General features: G+C 49.5%; 1 protein-coding gene across 5 annotated transcripts in view; it reads right to left on the reverse strand.

The window, feature by feature from the left end:
- Window positions 1–3,175: 3,175 nt before the first annotated feature.
- Window positions 3,176–19,718, reverse strand: part of HNF4A (hepatocyte nuclear factor 4 alpha) — a 62,458-nt gene continuing 45,915 nt past the window's right edge. For 3 of the 5 annotated variants that reach the window (XM_077168130.1, XM_077168126.1, XM_077168132.1), the window contains 7 exons: window positions 19,172–19,278; window positions 18,469–18,624; window positions 14,810–14,897; window positions 13,360–13,515; window positions 11,861–12,097; window positions 7,192–7,344; window positions 3,176–6,023 (listed from right to left, as the gene is read on the reverse strand). In XM_077168130.1, the coding sequence (XP_077024245.1) occupies window positions 5,881–6,023; window positions 7,192–7,344; window positions 11,861–12,097; window positions 13,360–13,515; window positions 14,810–14,897; window positions 18,469–18,624; window positions 19,172–19,278 (1,040 nt within the window). In that variant the 3' untranslated portion in view covers window positions 3,176–5,880. The remainder of the gene's footprint in view (window positions 6,024–7,191; window positions 7,345–11,860; window positions 12,098–13,359; window positions 13,516–14,809; window positions 14,898–18,468; window positions 18,625–19,171; window positions 19,279–19,718) is intronic. The other 2 variants (XM_077168128.1, XM_077168134.1) reach the window with 1 other exon arrangement.

The following is a 19,718-nucleotide window of genomic DNA, read 5'->3' on the forward strand; positions in this document are numbered from 1 at the left end:
TCATCTCCCGGTGTCTGAGTTTCCCTCCACCTCTGCACACACCCCAGTGCCCAGAGCATGTTTCCCAGGTGTGTACTTTGAGGGATAGGCTGGCTGATTGGCGAGATACCCCAGCAACGGCATGAAGTCTGACCATTTACAGGTCTCAACTTCCTTCTGAAAACTTTAAGGAGAAGATCTCCCTCAGGTAAGTATATACCACTCACATCTCCCTCATACCTGTCAAGTTCTCTTATAAAAAAGAAAGAGCAGAGTTTTTCCTGGGCAATTCTGTCTGGCACCCTACTAAGAATATTGTTTTCTTTTCTTTCTAATTTTGCAGTCACTTCCTACTTATGGCAAGAGATACTGGTTTCCTATTTATGTCACTGATCTAAAGTTTAGAGAATGATTATGGGTTGATTTAAAGAAAGACATTCACAAAAGGTACAGTGTATGGAGAAGATCAAGGTGGCATCTGTAATGACCAAAGCCTGGGAAAAGCTGGGCTCTATCCTCCCTCCCATCTGCAGGCCTTGCTTTCTGCTGCCTCCTCCGATTTCCTGATCCTCCTCTTGTCTCAACTTTGAATGCACTTTTGTCTTTTCTGTGCCTCATCATTGCCTCTTAATCCTTCCCCTGCAAAGTACACACCACCTCTTTCCCAGACTGTAGTAATCTCTCCCTCCCTCCCTTAAACTACCATCTCACCAGCTGCCACACTCACTCCCTTGGCTCTTAATATTCAACTGGTTGTTATTTTTGCTTCCTCATGGGAAAATCATAAGCTCCTAGAGGGGGCACCTTATGGTATTGCTTCTTCATAACCCCAGGGTGCCTTGGCACAGGGCTTTGCCCAGTGGCATTTGTCAAATGAAATGTGGACTTTCCAGAGTTCCTCAGATTTCTGTGCCCACCACACGGTGATTATGTCATTATCCTCCTCCATCCCAGTCAAGTGTTTGAATCTCAGCTGCCACAACAGCTGTGGACTTTGGGCAAGTTCCTTCCTCCTTCTGGGCCTCAGTCTTCCCATTTGTAAAATATAACAAGGATAGCTGCCTCAGCATGTTGTGTGTGTGTGGAGGGGGGGTGGAGGCTACAATATGTCCAGCAATGTTTGGCAAGGAGAAAGAGCTCCATAAATGTTGTGCCTGGCACCATGACTTGGTTTTTAGCTCCACCATCATCACATGGCTCCATGGGATCCTGTGATTCAGGTCTCCTGGGTCACATCTTGGAACTCACACATGACATATCAACTTGGGAGATGTAGATCAAAGGAGCTCTGGGTTCTACAGACAAGGAAGTAGGATAATCCCATCAATTTGGAGTGGCAGGTCATTCTCACTGCATGGAATGTCCTTTGTATCTTCAAGCAGTCTAGAGTCCCTTCCATTTCTGGTCTCCAGTCTTTGAACAATGGGACTCCACTTGGGATGATGGGATAAGAAGCTTCTAGAAGCATAACTAGGGGAACAACCTTTGTGGGGGGTGGCAAGAGGAGGGGACCTTATCAGAAAGAATTCCCACTTCTTAATCTGGCCACATGGGTTGGTAGGAGAAGCAGGGGCTCAAGTCCTCAAGGTAAGGACTCACCAGTTGTCTGAACTTGGATAAGCACCTTCACTTCTCTGAATTTTGGTTTCATCATCTCTAAAATGGGGATATGGGACTTGCTATTTGCCACCCAAGCTGATGTTGTTTTGTAAGTGAAATGGAAACCAGACTTGATGCTCTGGCTGCCCATGCTGAGATTTGAGATTAACCAGGGCAAAGGGCTGATGAGGTGGAGGAGCCAAGGCCAGAGGAATTTATGGCAGCCTGGGGTTTATGGTTTTGATATGGATTTATTAAGCACACTCTGCGGCTGAAATAGCCTCCTCTGACCCCCACCCCCGATGTCCATGCTGGCAGTGGCATGAACAAGGCCTTCACTGCAACATCATGGAAAACATTTCCTGGTGCTGATAAGCTGAGCTGAAGCAAGAGATGGGGGTAAGCAGGAGTGGCCCCAGGGATCTTGCAGGCAGCCTCCCTGAGGCTGGAGAACTCAACTGTTAGCCTCTCAGTTGGAAGGAGTAGGAAGAAGGGTTCACATTCACTAAGCCCATGGTGGGTGCTGGAGCTGTGGTGGGCAATTTGTACACCTCTTATACATTGCAGCTCTTACAGCTCCTATGATCTCATTAAATCTAATCCTGACCATACCACTGGAGAGAAGTATCAAGTGTCAAGCCCTCAAGGCTTGATGAGGTGGGGTGATCTGCCCAAGGTTACACTGATCACCAAGAAGCCTGACTCCCAGACCTGAAATGTTGTCCCCTTCCTTTGGGGAGCAGTGAAAGAGCTACCCTGTTCCTCCCTCATCCCCAACTGTCACCATCCCTGGGCATCCCTCAGTCCAACCAGCGAGCTCCCATCCATCCATCAGGGAATGCTGTGGTGTGCTCATGAATGTTTAACAACTGGCTCTCCATGGGGGGAAAGCCCTGATTTGTAGCACTTGCCTGTTTGGGGTGTAAATGATCCCACTGTGGCAAATCTGAAGCTATCAACGTGACATCACTGAACGTGAAGTTGGGAAGGAAAGCTAATGACGGCTTTTGCCAGCGACCAGCACTGCACCGGCAAATGTGAGGCTGGGTCTGTAGTGGTCGAGGCACAGGGCCACACCTAGTTCAGCAGGGGACAGGACCTTGCTGGCCACAGGCCCAGCTGGAATTTCTCAAGCGCTTTTATTCTTTTTCTGAATAACAACTGCTTTTGTGAACTCTCCCCACACGCTCCTGTTGCTGGTGGATGAGCATGTTGGTCTGTCCCTGCAGGTGAGGTGACCTCAAACTGGGCTCCCGGACCCTCCTTCTGTCCTCCCAGATCCCTTCCTCACCTCCTCTCCACTCCTTCCTCTCTTCAGGAGAGAAGATTTTCACTCTCCCCCCATACTGAGTCTCTGGAGTCAAGAGACCAGGGTTCAAGCTCCATCTCTGCCTCTCAAGGAAAATCACTTCCCCTGAGCCTCGGTCTCCTCATCTGTGTTGGGGGTGGGGTAACAAAAATGCCCAACCCGCTTACCTCTGGATGTGAAGATTAGAAAACAGTACCGGACGCAAAAGCCTTTCCTACACTGTAAAAGATTATATGGCCATTCTCATTCTTCTAACACCTGAAAGGACGAAGACACCCATCCAAGGGCTTAGAAAACATATGTGCCATTTATTTTGTTTTACAAACTTCTGTTAAAACACACAAGAGTAAGAAATGTTTTTTGCTTATTTGCCCCCTTGGGCAGCAGTGACGACGGCGGCAGGGCCCAGCACAGGAAGTGACGACATTCACCCCCGCCGGAAGCTGCGGATCAGGCCGCGAGGGCCAGGTCACTTCCGGAACTGCTCGATGTGAGCTTCACAATCTGTCCCCATCAGGGCGGATCACAGATCAATTTGGTGAAAGTAATTGGCTTTGTCATCGCAAGAGATCGAGGAGCGTCCTCTCTTCTGTCCACTCTCAGGAGAGCCGTGCGGATTCTGGGAGCTCCTGAGAAGCCGTGTCTGGCTGGAGAAATTCCAGGGCCCATGCCAGTCCTCTCCCAACGGATTTTCAGTCCACAAGGCAGAAGGGGGTATTTGGGTCAGAGCACTGAGCCCCTGCACCAGGAGATTGCTACCGTTACCCTACTCTTTCTCCACTGGAAATTATCTCGGCTTTGTTCCAATTCAGGGATGGAGGAACAAAAACTGGGAATGGCCACAATGACCAGAAGGATTTCAGCTTCCCTGTTCTGCCCCAGACCAGTCTGGCTGGGGTTTCTGGAGCACTGGAGTGAGGGATGGAGGAAGACTCGAGAGCCTTGCGCAGGGAGCAATCACTTGGAACCCGGCTTGGTGGAGTGGAGAAAGCCAATTCTGGTAGCACTGGGAGATGTACTTTCCCCTTCAGGATGGTGTGGAGATACACTCTCCTACCTAATCTTGCATCCAGGATTCACATTTCTTTTTATTTCCACTGGCCAGTGGTATTTTCCAGAATTTTTCCAAAGCCACCAAGATTCTGCATGGCTCAGACACTGGCTACTACATCCTGGGGTTTACTGTTTCCAGAAAGCTCTTTTGAGTGCTACTTCCCAAGGCAGATCTCAAACCCAGGACTTCTTGCCCCTCCTCTACCCCAGCCCCTCCCTTCTGTCCCCCTCCCAGGCTCCCAGTGCAGATTGGTTCATCTCCCAGAAGCCTCCTCTCCTGCAGATTTGGGGATTGAAGAAAGGAAAGGGAACCAGAAACCGTGAATTCTCCTTAATATTTAACGGCAGGCAGGATTCTGAATCCTAAATGTAATTTGATGCAGCCTCAGGCCAATCTTAGTCCTAGGAGGGAACAGAGCTCCCGAGGCTGGTAAAGGTGGCAGAAAGTCACCCAACATGATCACGGTGAGGCCAAAGGGGCCCTTTTGGAGAGGATGTTCAGTCACTGTGGTTAAGAGCATCCGTTCTGAGCCAGGCAAAGCTGGGTTCAATCAAATCTTAACTCTGTCATTTACTAGCTGGATGAATTCTGGGAAAAAAAAATCACTTTACCTCTTGGAACTCAATTTCATCTTTTGTAATGCTCTGAGTGACTAGGAGGATTAAGTGAGATGATGCATGCCAAGTGCCTAAAGACAGCACCTGGTAGCAAGGAAGAGCGTGAGGCAGGCACTGGGGATGTTTCTTCCTTGCTATCAATCTGAGCCTAGAGGACTTAGCCATCCCTTCCTCTCCATCCCCAAATTACAGCTGTTGCTCAAGCCTTATCACTATCACTTGGTTAAATCATGGTCCCCATCAGACCTCCTTCTTTCTTCGCAACCTTCCATCTTCTGCTCTATTCATCTTCTGAAAGCAGTTCATTGCACATCCCTTCCCAGTCATGGCCTAGGAAATCAAATTTAAATGCCTTAGCCTTTGCTTTCAAGTCCCATGCTCTTCAGCCTGCTCTTTGCTCTGGACAGCCTGTTCTTTTCGTGGCCATTTGCCCAGGCTGTTTCCCTTCACTTGAAATGTCTGTTTCATCTGTTCCACCAGCCATAATGCCACCCTTCCTCGAAGGCCTAGGGCACAGTCTTACTTCTTTCTGGAGGCTTCAATTGACCACCGAGCGCTCCCTCACTCCAAGTTCCTGATGAGGGTGTCAAACTTGGGTTCTTCTCTATAGGCATCATCACTTCCAGTACCCACCCAAGTTCCAATACCCACCAGAAGAAGGGATGCAAAGTGGGGTGAAGGTAGGAAATGCATCATTCTTCTCAACAGTCCCCTACACTGTGCCTATCAGTGCTTTAAAAATGTTCCCGGAATGACTGGGGGGATTGTTTTCGAGTCTTCCCCAGCTTCCAGAGAGGTGGCTTCAGAGAAAACAGAGCTGCTGAGGAAGGTGATAGTGGAAGTGGGGAGGAGCGTTTGAGGTCAGGGCAGCAAAACTGAAGGGAAAGGTACCACGATCTGACCCAGTCTCAAAGGGCTCAGTGTCTGGACTCTATAACCGGTGGTAGCAGAGCCTGAGGGAGAAGGGAGCTATGTTTAAGCAAGTTCCATGTCGTCTCCAGATGGCAGCCTTTGGGGTGAAGCAGGTGGGGGTGGATATGGATGAAGGCGGAAGCAGTAGCTTCGGCACGAGAAACACTGTCCAAGGCAGCAGAGGACGTTCCAGCTGGGGTCTCCCCGAGTTGAAACTCCATCATCCAGAGCAGGGGGTGAAGCCAATGGGGTGTGGCCCTCAGCCCAAGTTCTTGGACCCTTCTCCCTTTCCATTACTGCTCTGGGACTGGCCCTGTTGTCACGCCTTCCTTTGCTGTGATAAATGATCACCAGGCGCTCTCTGAAGGGGCTGGGGGGAGCCAGCCAAGCCCCCGACCCCAGGCGGCTTGCTAGATGACCTCCTGCTTGGTGATGGTCGGCTGGGGGATGGCGGAGGGGGGCTTGACGATGGTGGAGATGGCTCCCGGCAGGAGCTTGTAGGGCTCAGAACCTGAACCTCCTGGCGGTGAGGGCTGTGGAGTCTCGGGGGTAGCTGGGGGGACAAAGAGACAGGGGCTGCTCAGAATTCCAGCCTTTGTGGGAGTAAAAGAAGATCCTGGGAAAGTTCTTCCCCCAGGAAACTTGGTTTTCTCTTCTATAAAATGAGAGCAATTAGGTAATCGCTAAGGTAGCTTATGGCTAGAACCGTCTTTAAATCATAGATCATAAAATCTAAGTTCTGGGCAGGCCACGGTGGCTCCCTGGCAGAGTTCTCGCCTGCCATGCCAGAGACCCGGGTTTGGTTCCCAGTGCCTGCCCATGCAAAAAAAAAAAAAAGTCTAAGTTCCATGAATTCTGGAGGCTGTGTCTGGGACAGATTCTGTGGCCAGAGTCTTTTCTCTAGGCCATACCAAACCCCTGCCATAGAGACTGGAATTGCTTCTCCCAACCCAGCACCCAAGTCTGACTCTCCCAAGGATAATGGGACCTGTGACAGGGGTACCCTTTCTTGGGAGATGGATCAGCAGTTGATGAGACCCAAGGGCCTCGCTAACTGGCTCATAAAATACCATTTCTTTGATATTTAAATTAGTAATAGAAGCTAATTGGCTCCATCCCCATCACAGGTTCAGAGAGTAACTTCAACCCAGTTGGCTAACTTTACGTCGATGGACCTCACCCCAATGACAATTCATCCAATGGACTAGTTTCCCAAAGAATAATCTCAATGGACTGCAATCTCAGTTCAGCAGGCCACCTCATCTCATCTTACTTTTTGAAGTACTTTGCCAATGACAAATTCATTCTTTGAGATTTTACCTCAGAGGACGGTCTAGCCCAGTGGAAATCCCCACCCCATGGATTGCCTTACCCAGTTGTCTAATGGATAGCTGGACCCAACTGGGCAACTTTACTTCAGTGAAGAATCTTATCTAAGGGACAGTATCACCTAATGGAATTCTCACTCAGTGGATGGCCTCACCTAATGGATTGCTTCATCCCAGCACAACTTCATTTAGTAAAGGCTGTCAGTCACCCCAATGGACAGACTTGCTGAATGAATGGCTTTAACCAATGGACAGTTTCACCCCTCATTCCCTACCCTGGAGCACAGAGGATGGTTGTATACTGGTTGTCACCTTCTAGATCCAACCTTCTCCTGTCCCCTCTCTCAACCCCCATCCTCACCCCTGGCTGGGTAAAGCCCCAAGGTTGCCCACCTGCCTGCCCCCTGGGACGGGGCCACTCACACATCTGTCCATTGCTGAGGTGAGCAGGCATCGTGTTGGCAACAATGACGTTGGTCCCCATGTGCTCCTGCATCAGGTGAGGGTGCAGGGGGTGGTGGGCGTGGGGTGTGTCACTGGAAGACCCTGCAGATGGAGAGTAGGCTCAATCAAGATGGAGAGTCTAGGGGAAGACCACAGGCTCTGAAGCACCATTTTCTTCAATCAACCTGCCCATCCAACATTAGCAGTGCCTGTTGGATACCTATCCCTGAGCTGGTTCACTGGAACTCACCATTCCAATACATGGGCTTCATGAGGGTATTGAGACAATCCATCAAACCAAGAAAGCAAAAGTGATTTGAAAGGAAGAAGAAGCATATAAGGAAGCTCTGAGATTATTGAAATATTATGGTGTATTGATAACATTGTACTATAATGGATTTAATCAAGGGCTCTCAAAGCTCCTTAATGTACTAGGCCTGCAACCATTTGGTCCCCATTCACATTTCAGCCCCTGCTGAGCTGCCCACACCTTTGCTCCAGCCAAACTGACCTACTTACATCATCTGTGTGTTCCCTGTACTTCTCTATGTCTGCCCTGCTCATGCTGTTGCTTCCATCAGAGATGCCTTTCCCAGCGCCCATGTCCATATCCCAGCCACCTGAGATATTTCCTCATTTAAGAAGCCTCTTCTGATTCTCCCTACTTCAGTAGGATGTAAGCCTCTTCTTCTCAATTCCCAGTGTTTATCTGCAATTTTACTTTTGGGATGAACTACTCCCTCTGTCTATGGGCATTACAGAGGTATAGCTTTCTTCTCTCCTTTAGGGCCTAGTAAAGTGTCTAGAACTCAGTAACTGCTCAAAGAGTGTGTGCGAGTGAGATAATACCATAAAGGATGTGATGTGGTAATAGGCCATGTTAACTGGCATGGCAATGGAAATGATAGTAATGGAATGTTAGGGGCTGGCAGAGACCTCTAAAGTATACCTGCTTCAATTATTGCTAACAATGATTGAGCACCTATTAAGTGGCAGGCACTGTTTTACAGAGATTCTCATGTTTTAAGAAACTTAATCCCCACAACAAACCTATAAGATGGGTACAGTCATCCCAGTTTAAAGCATGAGGTATCAGGGCACAGATAGATTACTTTGTCTAACTTTATCTGGCACAGATAGATTACTTTGTCTGACTTTATCTGGCAATAGAGCATAAGCTTCTGGTCCTGATTCCAATGATAACAAATTCACATAACCCCATAATCATGAGATCAGAGTGAGAATTCAGTGAGTTACCATTGAGAGTGTTTCTCAACTGGGGACACAGGAGGACACTTGGCAGTGTCTGAGGACGTTTTTGTCTATTACAACTATGTCTATGGGGCAGGTAAGGGGAGATGCTATAGCATCTAATTGGTAGAGACCCAGGGTGGGGGCACTGCTAACCATCCTGTAATACACAGGACAGCCCCCCAAAACAAAGAAGTGGCTGGGCCAAAATGTCAACGGTCCATAGTTGAGAACCCTTGCCATAAGGAAAAGTGCTTTGACACCTGTAAAAGTCTGGGCACATGTGCTGGCTTCTTACTATGGCCCCACAGGGAGCTGGGTTTTAGTTGACTTCCCAGTCATCAAGGTTGCTAGAATACAGGTGAGACGGTTGGGCACCTGCAGGAGGACCCTCCTCACTGAGCGTCCGGGGAAACTAACCACCTTGCTGTGCCACAGCCTGTCCTGAGACTGGGACCAGGGGCTGTGTCCTGACCATCACGGCCTCCCAACACTGGGTGCTCAATGAGGCTTTGATGAGAATGGGGAAGCGAGTGGGGCACCAACATGTCAGAACTCTCGGCCTAGTAGGGAGCAAGGGCAGTGGGTCTCATTCCTGTTCCGCTGGGGAAGACGTGGGGAGGGGGCACCAGGCAGCAGCAAGACAACCCAGATGCTCAGGCTGGAAACTGGGGCACAGCCCTTGACTCATCCATTTGCCCGATCATTACCTGATCAAGCCCTGCTACTCATTCCTTATCATCTCTTCTGGTCTCTGCATTTCTTTACCGATGAAGGGACCAGATGTGACTTTCTCAGAGAGGCTCTGCCTCATCCCTAATCCAAACTCTACTCTCCTCACACCTGTCAGAGCATTTATAATCATTATGATTATCTACTCGATAGGTTGGTGCTGCTTTATCTAATGTCCATCTTCTTTCTCTAGCATTTAAGTTCCAAGCGGGTAGGGTCCTTTTGCATCTTGTCACCACTAGGCACCTCCCCCACTCCCCCACAAGTGCCTGGACCTACCAAGTGCTCAATAAAGTTGGTTGAATGAAGCAAGACTAAAAGGTAAAGGTGAGGCTCTGTACCTCTTTATGGAAATTTTCTACCCGTTTCTCCTCCAGCTCCTTTAAGGCTCACACCACTTGATGATTCCATCTGTGAGTGCTCCTTGGTGATCTTTCCGTCCTCCCCTCCCCCACTGCCAGTCTCTGGCTCTGTGTCTCCCTCTTCATCTCTGCTTCTTTCATGTCTCTGGCAGCTTCAAGGTGGATATGGAAGATCCACTCATCACCCTGCCCTTCGTCTCTTTACCCTCCTCACTTGAGTGAATTCATCTTTTCCTCTGCTTCACTGATTCCATCTGCTCATGGCCACACCCTAGGCTACTGGTCTCAATTGGGAGTGATTTTGTCTCCACTCAGGGGATATTTGACAATGTCTGAAGACATTTTTGGTTGTCACAACTGGGGGTTGCTACTGGCATCTAGTTAGTAGAGGACAGGGATGCTACGAAACATCTTACAATGCATAGGAAAGCACCCTCCCCCCACCACAACAAATGATTATCCAACCCCAAATGTCAATAGTGCCAAGGTTGAAAGCCCCTGTCCTAGACCACGTTACCACCAGCAACCGCATCATCTCCATAATCTTGAGTTCGAGCATCTTTCCTTTGGTCCTGCCTCACATCCCATCACTGCAAAAATCTGTCAACCCTCTTCAGGTTTCAATTCACTGACCTCCATTTTTCACTCCACCTTTATTTCTCTTTTAGTCCAGCCTAGATTCCATGAGTCATCATTATAATCACTCACCTGCAAACATCCTCAATCACCACATGGCAACCCTTCATGGTAAAACATATCCAAAGTGTGGCCTGCTCTTTCCATCTCCAGTTCTGCACTTTTGCCCTCTCTTACTTCATAACACCCTCCAATCTGGTTTCCATTTCCCCAGTCCTCAAACACTGCTAGTAGTACACTCACCAAGAGCCGCCATGCTGCCGAATCCAGTGGGTACCTTCCCCTCTCTCGCAGCAGCATCTAACACCGTTAAATACTCGTCCTCCTTAAAACACACTTTTGGCTTGTATTCTGGGACACCACAGTTCCCTGCTTTTCCTCCTCTCCCTCTGGCTAGTCTTTCTCTCTCCAGAGGTGGCACCTCTTCTGACCCCTTCATGCAGGAGTGCCTTGGAGCTGCGTTTCACTTGGGGTTGAACTTTGGGCCTTTGTTTGAGCAACAGCCTCACACATCTAACTGCCTCCTTGATAACTCACCTTGTATACCTAACAGTCATCTCAAGAGCGGATCTCTTGGTTCACCCACTCACCGCCATCACCACCCGCAGCCCCTAGCAGGGTTTTCCGTCTTCCCCATCTCAGCCAGCAACTCCACACTCATTCTTGGTACTTAAAGCAAAACCCTAGGCATCAACCTTGATGCTTCCTCTTCCCCTCACTCCCAAGTCTCCTCAATCAGAAAATTCTGTGGGTTCTTCCCTGCAAAATAGATTCTCAAATCTACCTATGCCTCTCCTCTTGCCTGGTCATCCTTTCATCCAAGCCTCCATTGTCCTTCACCTCGCTGGCTAAATGGTCTCCTGCCTCCTCTCTTGCCCCCCTGAAGTCCACTCTTTATCCAACAATCAGAATTCTTTGACTGTTAATTGAACTAATGTTCAAAACATCAGCCTGATTTTTTACTCTCATTTTAATAGTTGCCATAAGAATAAAATCCAAATTTCTGACCATGGCTGATGAAGCCATATGTTTCTGATTTCGTTTCTGCCCAATCTCTATTTTGGTCTCATGCAACTTCCCCCATCTCACAGCCTAGTCTCCCTTTCTTGAAAACACAAATGCCTCCTGACTCAGGGCCTTTGTTCTGATTACTTCTGCAAGGAATGTCCTTCCCTTGGCTTTTAAAATATTCTCTTTCTTTTCATCTATTAGGTCTTACTCCAGAGAAGTCTGGAGTCTCCTCTAACCTCTAAAGAGGCCCCTTTCAGTTACACTTTATCATATTGCCTGTTTGTTTCAAAATCTGTAGACACCTTGTTTATTATGTACTTGATTATTATCTGTCCCCACCTACCCTTATGCACATGCACATACACACACACGCACCAACACGCATGTACATGCACACAAATCTCCACGAGGGCAGAGATCTTGTCCTTAGCATTCAGCGCAGTGATTGGTACATGTGAAGCCCCCAGGGCCTCACCATTGCCCCCACTTTCCAGATGAGGAAACTGAGGCACAGGTAGGTTAAGTGACTTGCCCAAGGGCCCCCAGTGAAGCGGAGCAGTGGAGCTGGGAGGTGAGCCTTGTCTCCTGGAGAGGAACCCCCCAGCCCCGCCTAGGCCTGCACGGACCTCCCAGCAGCATCTCCTGCAGCAGGTTGTCGATCTTGGCCATGCCAAAGAGCTTGATGAACTGGATCTGCTCGATCATCTGCCAGGTGATGCTCTGCAGTGTGGGCAGCAGCAGCAGCAGCTCGCCGAAGCGGCCGCGCGAGTCGTACTGGCGGTCGTTGATGTAGTCCTCCAGGCTCACCTGCACCTGGGAACGCAGGCGCTTGATCTTGCCTGGGTCGCTCAGCCCCTTGGCATCTGCAATGAGAAGGAGTGGGCAGGGAGGGCAGCGGGGCCCAGCCAAGAGTCAGGACCCAGACCTCCCATGAGGAGGGTCTCTTCAGCATGAGGGGCCCAGATGGGGGATGCCCAGTGGGCCAGGGTCACAGAGCAAGTCTTCAGCAGTGCTGGGACAAGGATGCAGGGTCCTCAACACCAGGGGACATTGGCACAAAGTAGGGCTTCCTGGTCTCAGGCAGGAAAAGGTTTCAGGCACATTTCCTAAGATAGAGAACTTGGTGGGCTTGGGAGGTGGGAGGGTGGGACTTCAGGAACACCCCCAAGAGGACACCTGGCAACTGCTTCATGTTACACATGGGGAAACTGAGGCACCGGGCAAGGAAAGGGCTTGCCCCAGGGTACACAGCCAGTAGCTGACAGAGCCTGCAGGCAAGATCCCTAACACTTATGGAAGGAAGGAAGCAAACATGACTTTTGGCCTAAAATCAGGTTTTGCACAAAGACATAACTACAAGATGTTCTGCAAAAAATGCAGACAACCAAAATCGGCCCGTGATCAGGGAGAGGAGAGGAAAGAGCTGAAGGAAAGAGTAGGGATGCATTTTCTTCATCCTTCTAGGTGAGGCGTTGGGAGACTGTCTACCTGACAAGAAATAAAGACAAAAGCACATAACTTAAGGTTGCAAATGTAATCAACAGAGACAGTAAAATAGCAATAAAAATATACTGAGAAGGATGGGAGTGGTGATGGAGAGGAGCAGAGCCCTCGGCGACCAGAGCAGGAGAAGTACTACTGAAAATGGAAGTCAAGAAATAGGAGGCTTGGCATTTTGTTTAGAGCTGTTAAAGATAACTGCCAGAAGAAACTGTTAAAAGAACTAGAAGTGTTTCCCCCTGGGGAAGAGACTTCAGGTTGCAAAAGTGGGATAAGGGAATTATTTGCATTTTTAGGCATGTGCAGATATTATTTTGACAAAAAAAAATTTAAGAAAGGAAGGAAAGATGAAAGGAAAGAATAAAAAAGGAAGACAGGAGAAAGGGACTGGTGGGAGAGAGGAAAAGAAGAGGGAGGAAGGGAAAGAGAAAAACCAGGCCTTTGCAGTCAGTTTGCCCCGTCTAAGTCACTGCATCCCTCTGAGCCTTGATTTTCCTCATCTGTTAAATGGATCTAATGGACTCCACTTCTCCTGGTTGCTGTAATAACGAACTCAGTGCTCATAACCCGTAAGTTTGACAGTGTCTGGAGCGCCAGAGGTTGGGCGCGGAGGTGTGGGCCATACCTGGGTCGAAGAAGATGATGGCTTTGAGGCAGGCGTACTCGTTGTCATCGATTTGCAGCTCCTGGAAGGGGAGCACCAGCTCGTCAAGGACGCGCATGGACACGCGGCTCATTTCCGCCAGTTCCGGGCAGTGCCGGGGGACGATGTAGTCATTGCCTGGAAGCGTTGGGAGCGTGAGGGGGTAGGACGGCCACCCTTGGGCCCACCCCTCTCCCCTAGGTTTGTTCGTGTGGGGAGGGCCCTGCAGGGACTGTTGCATCCATTTTACAGATATGGAAGCCGAGGCCCGGACTGGAGGAGGTGAGCTGCCTGAAGTTAGGAGCTGGGGCTGGGGCAAGCTGGGGCTGGAGCATAGCTTTCTAGGATGCCTTGTACCTCCTCCACACTCCATTCCCTAACTCAAATCACAAGATTGATGACATGCAAGGGCCACTGGGGAGGTGCTGTAAAGCATAAAATTTAAGGGCCCAGAGTCTAGGGCCAGACTGCCCAGTTGAACCCTGGCTCTTGCACCTCAAGCTGGGTATATTTGGATAAGTTGCTTAACCTCTCTGTGCCTCAGTTTTCTCATCTGTTAAATGGGGATAAATAATAGAGCCTACCTCATAGGGTTGTTGTATGAAAGGAGTTAATGTGTGTAAAGTGCTTAGAATAGTACCCAGCACGTATGCACCATGCAAACATTTTAAAATAATAAATAAAAATGGGATGAGGCCCAGGTGGCATGGGTGCGGAGTTGTGCCATTCCTGATTCCTGGCTCACCTCCTGCTGCTCCTCTAGAAGCACATGGGAAAGGAGGGGTAACTCCAGGGGTAACCCTGACTGTGCTGGAACTTCAGTGCTGAGAAACTTGAACTCCTTGTGTCCATATTTCCTTTGCCATTTTAACTATTTTTATGTGTCCAATTCAGGGGCATTTATTACTTTTACATTCACCATCTTTCACTACTGAAACTTTTCATACACAAAAACAGAAATTCTTTCCCCTTTAAGCAGTAGTTTCTCCATTCCCCGCCCCTGTCCTGCTCCACCATCCACCAAGCCCCATGAAAACTCTAATGTTTCTGTCTCCATGAATTTGCTTATTCTAGATATTTCATGTAAGTGGAAATGTGTCCCTCTGTGTCCGGCTTATGACACTCAGTATAATGTTGTCAAGGTTCATCCATGTTGTGGAATATTCCAGAATTCCACGCCTTCCTGTGACCGAATAGTATTCACTGTGTGGACAGACCACACTGGCTTAACCATTCATCTGCCAGGGGACACCTTTTGGCTATGGCAGGCAGAGCTGCTGGGTACAGGTTCCTGAGCCCCTGCTCTCAGGGCTGTGGGGTGATAGGGCTCTTCTTGGTCTGGCTCCCCCTCCCCCACGGAAATGCCCCACACGCGGTGTGGGCAGCGCTGGCTGTGTCGCCCGCAGGGCCCTGGGGGCAGATGGACCATCACCTAGGAGCAGCACATCTTTGAACACCATGGATCGCTTGGTGGCTCCAAGTAGCAGGTGCTCGCCGGCGTGGGCTCTGAGCAGGGCCACCTGCAAGAGACAAGGGATGGCCTCTGGGTGTGCACCCCTGGGATCCCTGCTGCTGGCTGGCTCTAGGACCCCAGGCAGGTCAGCTCAGCGCTCCCCTCTGCTTTCACCTGCCCAAACTATAAAATAGGCTTCATAAAATTGCCGCCTTCCTCCCAGAACTGATAACCAGGGACCTGGAAAAGATTCAGCAAAGCCTGAGAAGAAACCTGAAAAGAAAAAGGACCTGCTGCTGAGAGCCAGGAGCCCTCATGCTGCCTCTCCCCTTGGACTGCTGGTCCTTAGGCAAGTTCCTGCTCCTCTCCAGACCTCACCCGTGTGCCTCGTGGTGCTAGAAACAATATTCTGCACATAAGGCTTTGAGTAGAAGCTCAAAGGCTTTCACCAGATTCTCAAATTATGACCCCCAAAAGTTCTAAAACTGTGGGTCCCGAATTCCTACCCATAGGTGAGCTACAGAGAATAATGTAGGGTGCTTTATAAAAACACAGATTCTTAGGCCTCACCGCCAGAGATTCTTAGGACTTACTGCATTTAACAGATTTCCCAGCTGATTTTATGTGCCATTGTGCTTGGGAAATCACTAGTCTGGAAGATCTCCAGGGAATCTGCCCACTTGACATTGTAAGATTCTAAGATTCTGAAAAAAAGTTACAAGGATTTGGATGTACATGTTGATTCTCAGGGCTGGCCCTTCGCAAGACAAAGAGGTAAGCCCCGGTGCTTGGCAGGGGATCAGCCTGAGGAACCCATTCTCTGCAGCGAGGACAAGGCGACCTTTGAAGTCTGAGCTCTGAGGTAGGTGCCCAGCCAACTCACAGAACCCTTTCAGAACCAGCTGCTCTAGTTCCACTTTTGTGCTTTCATGAGAACCAATGGATGAGCTGGTAATATATTGGTTGCCTTGGGGATCTTATCTGCAAGGTTGGGTTAGGGCGTTCAGAGGTTCTTTAGCAGGCCAAACTAGAAGGTAAAATGCTTTTGTTCATTAATTCATTTAATTGTTCCTTCTTTCAGTCATCAAATGTTAAGTGCTTACTAAGTGCTTTTTAAACTCTAGGGACTCAATGGTTAAGAAAAAAGAGAGGCAAGGAGCCTTGCTGCATAGAGCTTACATTCTATCAGGGGTAGTGGAGGTAGAGCAGTTAAGAAAGTAGAAAACTAGCAAGTAAATAGGACGACAGGTGATAGCACTAAAAAGGAAAAAGGAAAAGGAAAGGAAGAAGGCAATGGAAGAAATAAAGGAAGGAAAGAAGAAAAGGGGGGAGGGAGTAGACAAGGAAGGAAGGGGAGTATCCAGCCTGTGACAGAGAACGGTGGGGCAGGAAGGGCTGCATTACAAGGGGAGGCCAGAGAAGACCTGTCTCAGGACGTGACATTTTTCTGAGGTTTGGAGGACACCTGGCTCACAGTAACCATTTAAGAAATGTGTGCTTAATGTTCAAAAAAATGATCATGGTGATGAATACACAACTATGCGATGCTATTGTGAGCCATTAATTGTGCACCATGTATAGAATATTTGTATGTTTGTTTGTTGTGTACAATAAAAATACTGAAAATTAAAAAAGAAATGCATGCTTGTTTGAATGGATGGATGGATGGATGGATGGATGGATGGATGGATGGATGGATGGATGGATGGATGGATAGATGGGTGGGCAAATCAGTGGCTCCTGGGTAGCCATCTGTCCTTATTCCTTTTATTCCTCCAATGTTAAAACCATGTAAGGATGACAAAAAAAAGGGGGGTGGTTAGGCAGGAAGAAATGGGAAACAGCCTTGGGGGCGAGCCTGCTTTCCTTGAACAGTACAAAGGCAGGCCAAGGAGGCTTCTGAGCCCCTCCTCCATGCGAGGCCCTTGTAGGGGCTTTTACCACTTGGCGCAGCAGTTCTCAAACCGGGAAGTAGAAGACCCAGCCTGGGACCCCGGCTCTGTGGTCGACATGCTCTGTGTCCTTGGGTAAATGGCTCTCCCCTCTAGGTCTTAGTCCCCTTATCCCATTGTATCCAGCCTTTCAGGTATCTATGGATTGGTATCCAAAACAAACCAACACATACTGTCAACAGATTTTGGGTGTCCTTTGGAGGATAATGGCCCCCAGTTCTCCCAGGTGGGAGCCTGGCAAGGTGGGCTCCTTAGACTCCATGAATGGGGAGCTGGGAACCCTGGTCCAGGTCCAGCCCCCACCATGGCGGCCGTTCTGGGGGGGAAGATGGGGAGGTGGGGGGTGGGGGTTAATGATTTTCCCGCGTTATTGGCCACCCATCACTGCTCTCTGAGAATGCTCTGAGCCTCAGCCAGGGAGGTTTGGGTGGGAAATGGAGGTTAACAATTGCTCAGCTTGGGGGGATCTCATTGCCCTGCTGAGCCCCTGGGAAGGAGCAGGAGGGATTAAACATTAATGTAGACTCTCCAGCAGAGGGGACAGGGCACAAGGAGCAAGGGAGAAGGCAGGGGCAGCTTGGCTGAGATCCCTGCCCTGTCACCACTCCTCAAAGAGGAAGGAACCTCTGTCCAGTCGCCTGCATGAGATGAAGGACTAGCCAAGCCACTGTTTCTATGGTGTCCCTCCATGGGAAAATAATAGGCATCCTGGGAGAGTCCATGTGTTAAAGGTGTTTGGGAAGTCCTGGTCTCCACTAAGTTAAACAGCTGCCTTGGCTGCAAGTCTGAGAAGTCTTTAATATACTGACACACATTTATAAATCTCTTGTGCAAATTACAAAATATATAAGCAGATGCTCCAGGAGCTGGTTTCTGCATCACCTGTCCATTGGTGCCCTCAAGCTTATTTCAGAGCTGGAAAAGCCACCCAGCCCAGTTCTGATTTTCCAGACAAGGAAAATGTCTCAGAGGTCTAGGGGTGCTATTAGCAGGCACTGCAATCTACAGAATCTCAGAAACTCATCTTTCCTCTGAACTGTAACCCCCATCCCACACCTTTATCCCTGGGACATTTTGGGGTTCGTACTTTGGGAAATAAAATGCTGAGTTAAGCCACCTTGGTGGGATGTAGGGAAGAAACTGACACTTAGGGAGGTCAGCTTTGGTCCCAGTAGTGGGTGGGTGCCCCATGACATGATTTTTGCACTTTTCAAATAGCAATGTCCTCGACTCTCCCAATGACACTGTCAAGTGGATATTATCATTCCCACTTTATGATTAAGAAAACTAAAACTCAGGGAGCCAGTCTTAGAGCCAAGGCTCAAGCCCAAATCCCTTGAGTCCTGGTCTTAGGCTCTTATCAGTTCCCTACCTCCACATCCCCTGGAAGAGCTATTCTTGCCTGGGTTCTAATCTCTGCCATGCTGGATACTAGCTGTGTGACCTTGAGCAAGTGGCTTAACCTCTCTGTGCCCTAGCTTCCTCATCCATCAATCAATCCATAGGGTCGTTGGAGGGATTAAATGAGTTAATATTTGTAAAGTGATTAAAACACTTCCAGGCACACATAATCACTTTGCAGCTTTCGTTACATGAAATCAAACCGTTCAAGGTTATATCCGGGGCGGATAAGCAGGATGCTGGCTGCCCAGCACCCCCACTGCCCAGTGCCCCTGTCCCCCTCACCTGGTCGTCGAGGGGGAGCTCACTGAAGGCTGGGATGTACTTGGCCCACTCCACAAGCACCAGCAGCTGCTCCTTCATGGACTCGCACACGTCGGCAATGCTGGCGATCTTCTTGGCCCGGATGTCACCGTTGATTCCAGAAATGGGGGATGACATCTGGGGAGACGAGGAGAACACTGGGGATGGATTGAGGGCACCTTCCCCACTCCTTCTGAGCCTTCACCTGCTGCCTGTCCCTCTCCCCTCAACCCCCACCACCTCCCTAGGACCCTATGGAATCCCTCAGGCCCAGGGGAAAAACAGGGCAAAAATGATTGCCCTCATCCCATAAATGAAGAAACCATGCCCAGAGATGTGAGGCGACTTGCACAAGGTCACACAGCCATGTGTGGCCAAGCCCCAGTGCACAGTCATAGGTTCTCTCAGGGCTAAGCTGACTCAGGCTCCCAGTGAGAATGCAGGCAGCAGGATAAACTAGAAAGTGCCCAGGGTGCCAGACCCAGGTTCAAGTTCTGCCTCTGCAGTAAACTGACTGTGACGCTGGGGGGCGTCCTGCCCGGTCTCAGGCCTCAGCGGGCTCCCTTTCTATGCTATCCAGGGGTCTTTCCATCAGCTGCTCCAGCGCCTGGCTGGGGAGGAAGGACGGAGGAGGGTGAGGCCTCTGTCCTGGTGGGGGGGTCCTGGAGGGGGGGGGGTCTGCTACCTGCTGGGACAGGAGCTCAGCCTGCAGGAGCGCGTTGATGGAGGGCAGGCTGCTGTCTTCGTAGCTGGACCTGCGAGTGCTGATCCGGTCCCGCTCATTTTGGACAGCTATGAGAAGGTAGAGACAGAGGTGGGCATGGGTGGGATGGGGTTGGGATGTCTGTGACTTATGGAGGTGCTAGGGGAGAACTCTCTAGAGTTCAACCAAAAAAGAGATACCGCAGGCTGTCCAGGAGCAAAGGAAACATATTAGGGGGTGAGGGTGGGAGGGGCCCTGATCAGCGTGTGGGGGTGAGAGGGTGGGGTCTCACACAACTTGTGGGAGACCTTTCCAAATGCCAGAACTGTGCTCACACACCATGGGGTGGGTGCCGGGGTGATCTAGCTGTCAGCAGAGGTATGCAAACCAGTGATGACTTGGCAGAGGGCTTAAGATGGTCTTGAACATTGGAAAGGGGATCTGATTAGATTATGGGTTTTCAAGCTCAGTTTTGGAAAAGGTTCCCTTTCTTTCCAGATGAAAGTGCATAAAACAAAATAAATTGCTC

The sequence above is a fragment of the Tamandua tetradactyla genome, chromosome 1 (genome assembly GCF_023851605.1).
Source record: "Tamandua tetradactyla isolate mTamTet1 chromosome 1, mTamTet1.pri, whole genome shotgun sequence".
Classification (NCBI taxonomy): Eukaryota; Metazoa; Chordata; class Mammalia; order Pilosa; family Myrmecophagidae; genus Tamandua; species Tamandua tetradactyla.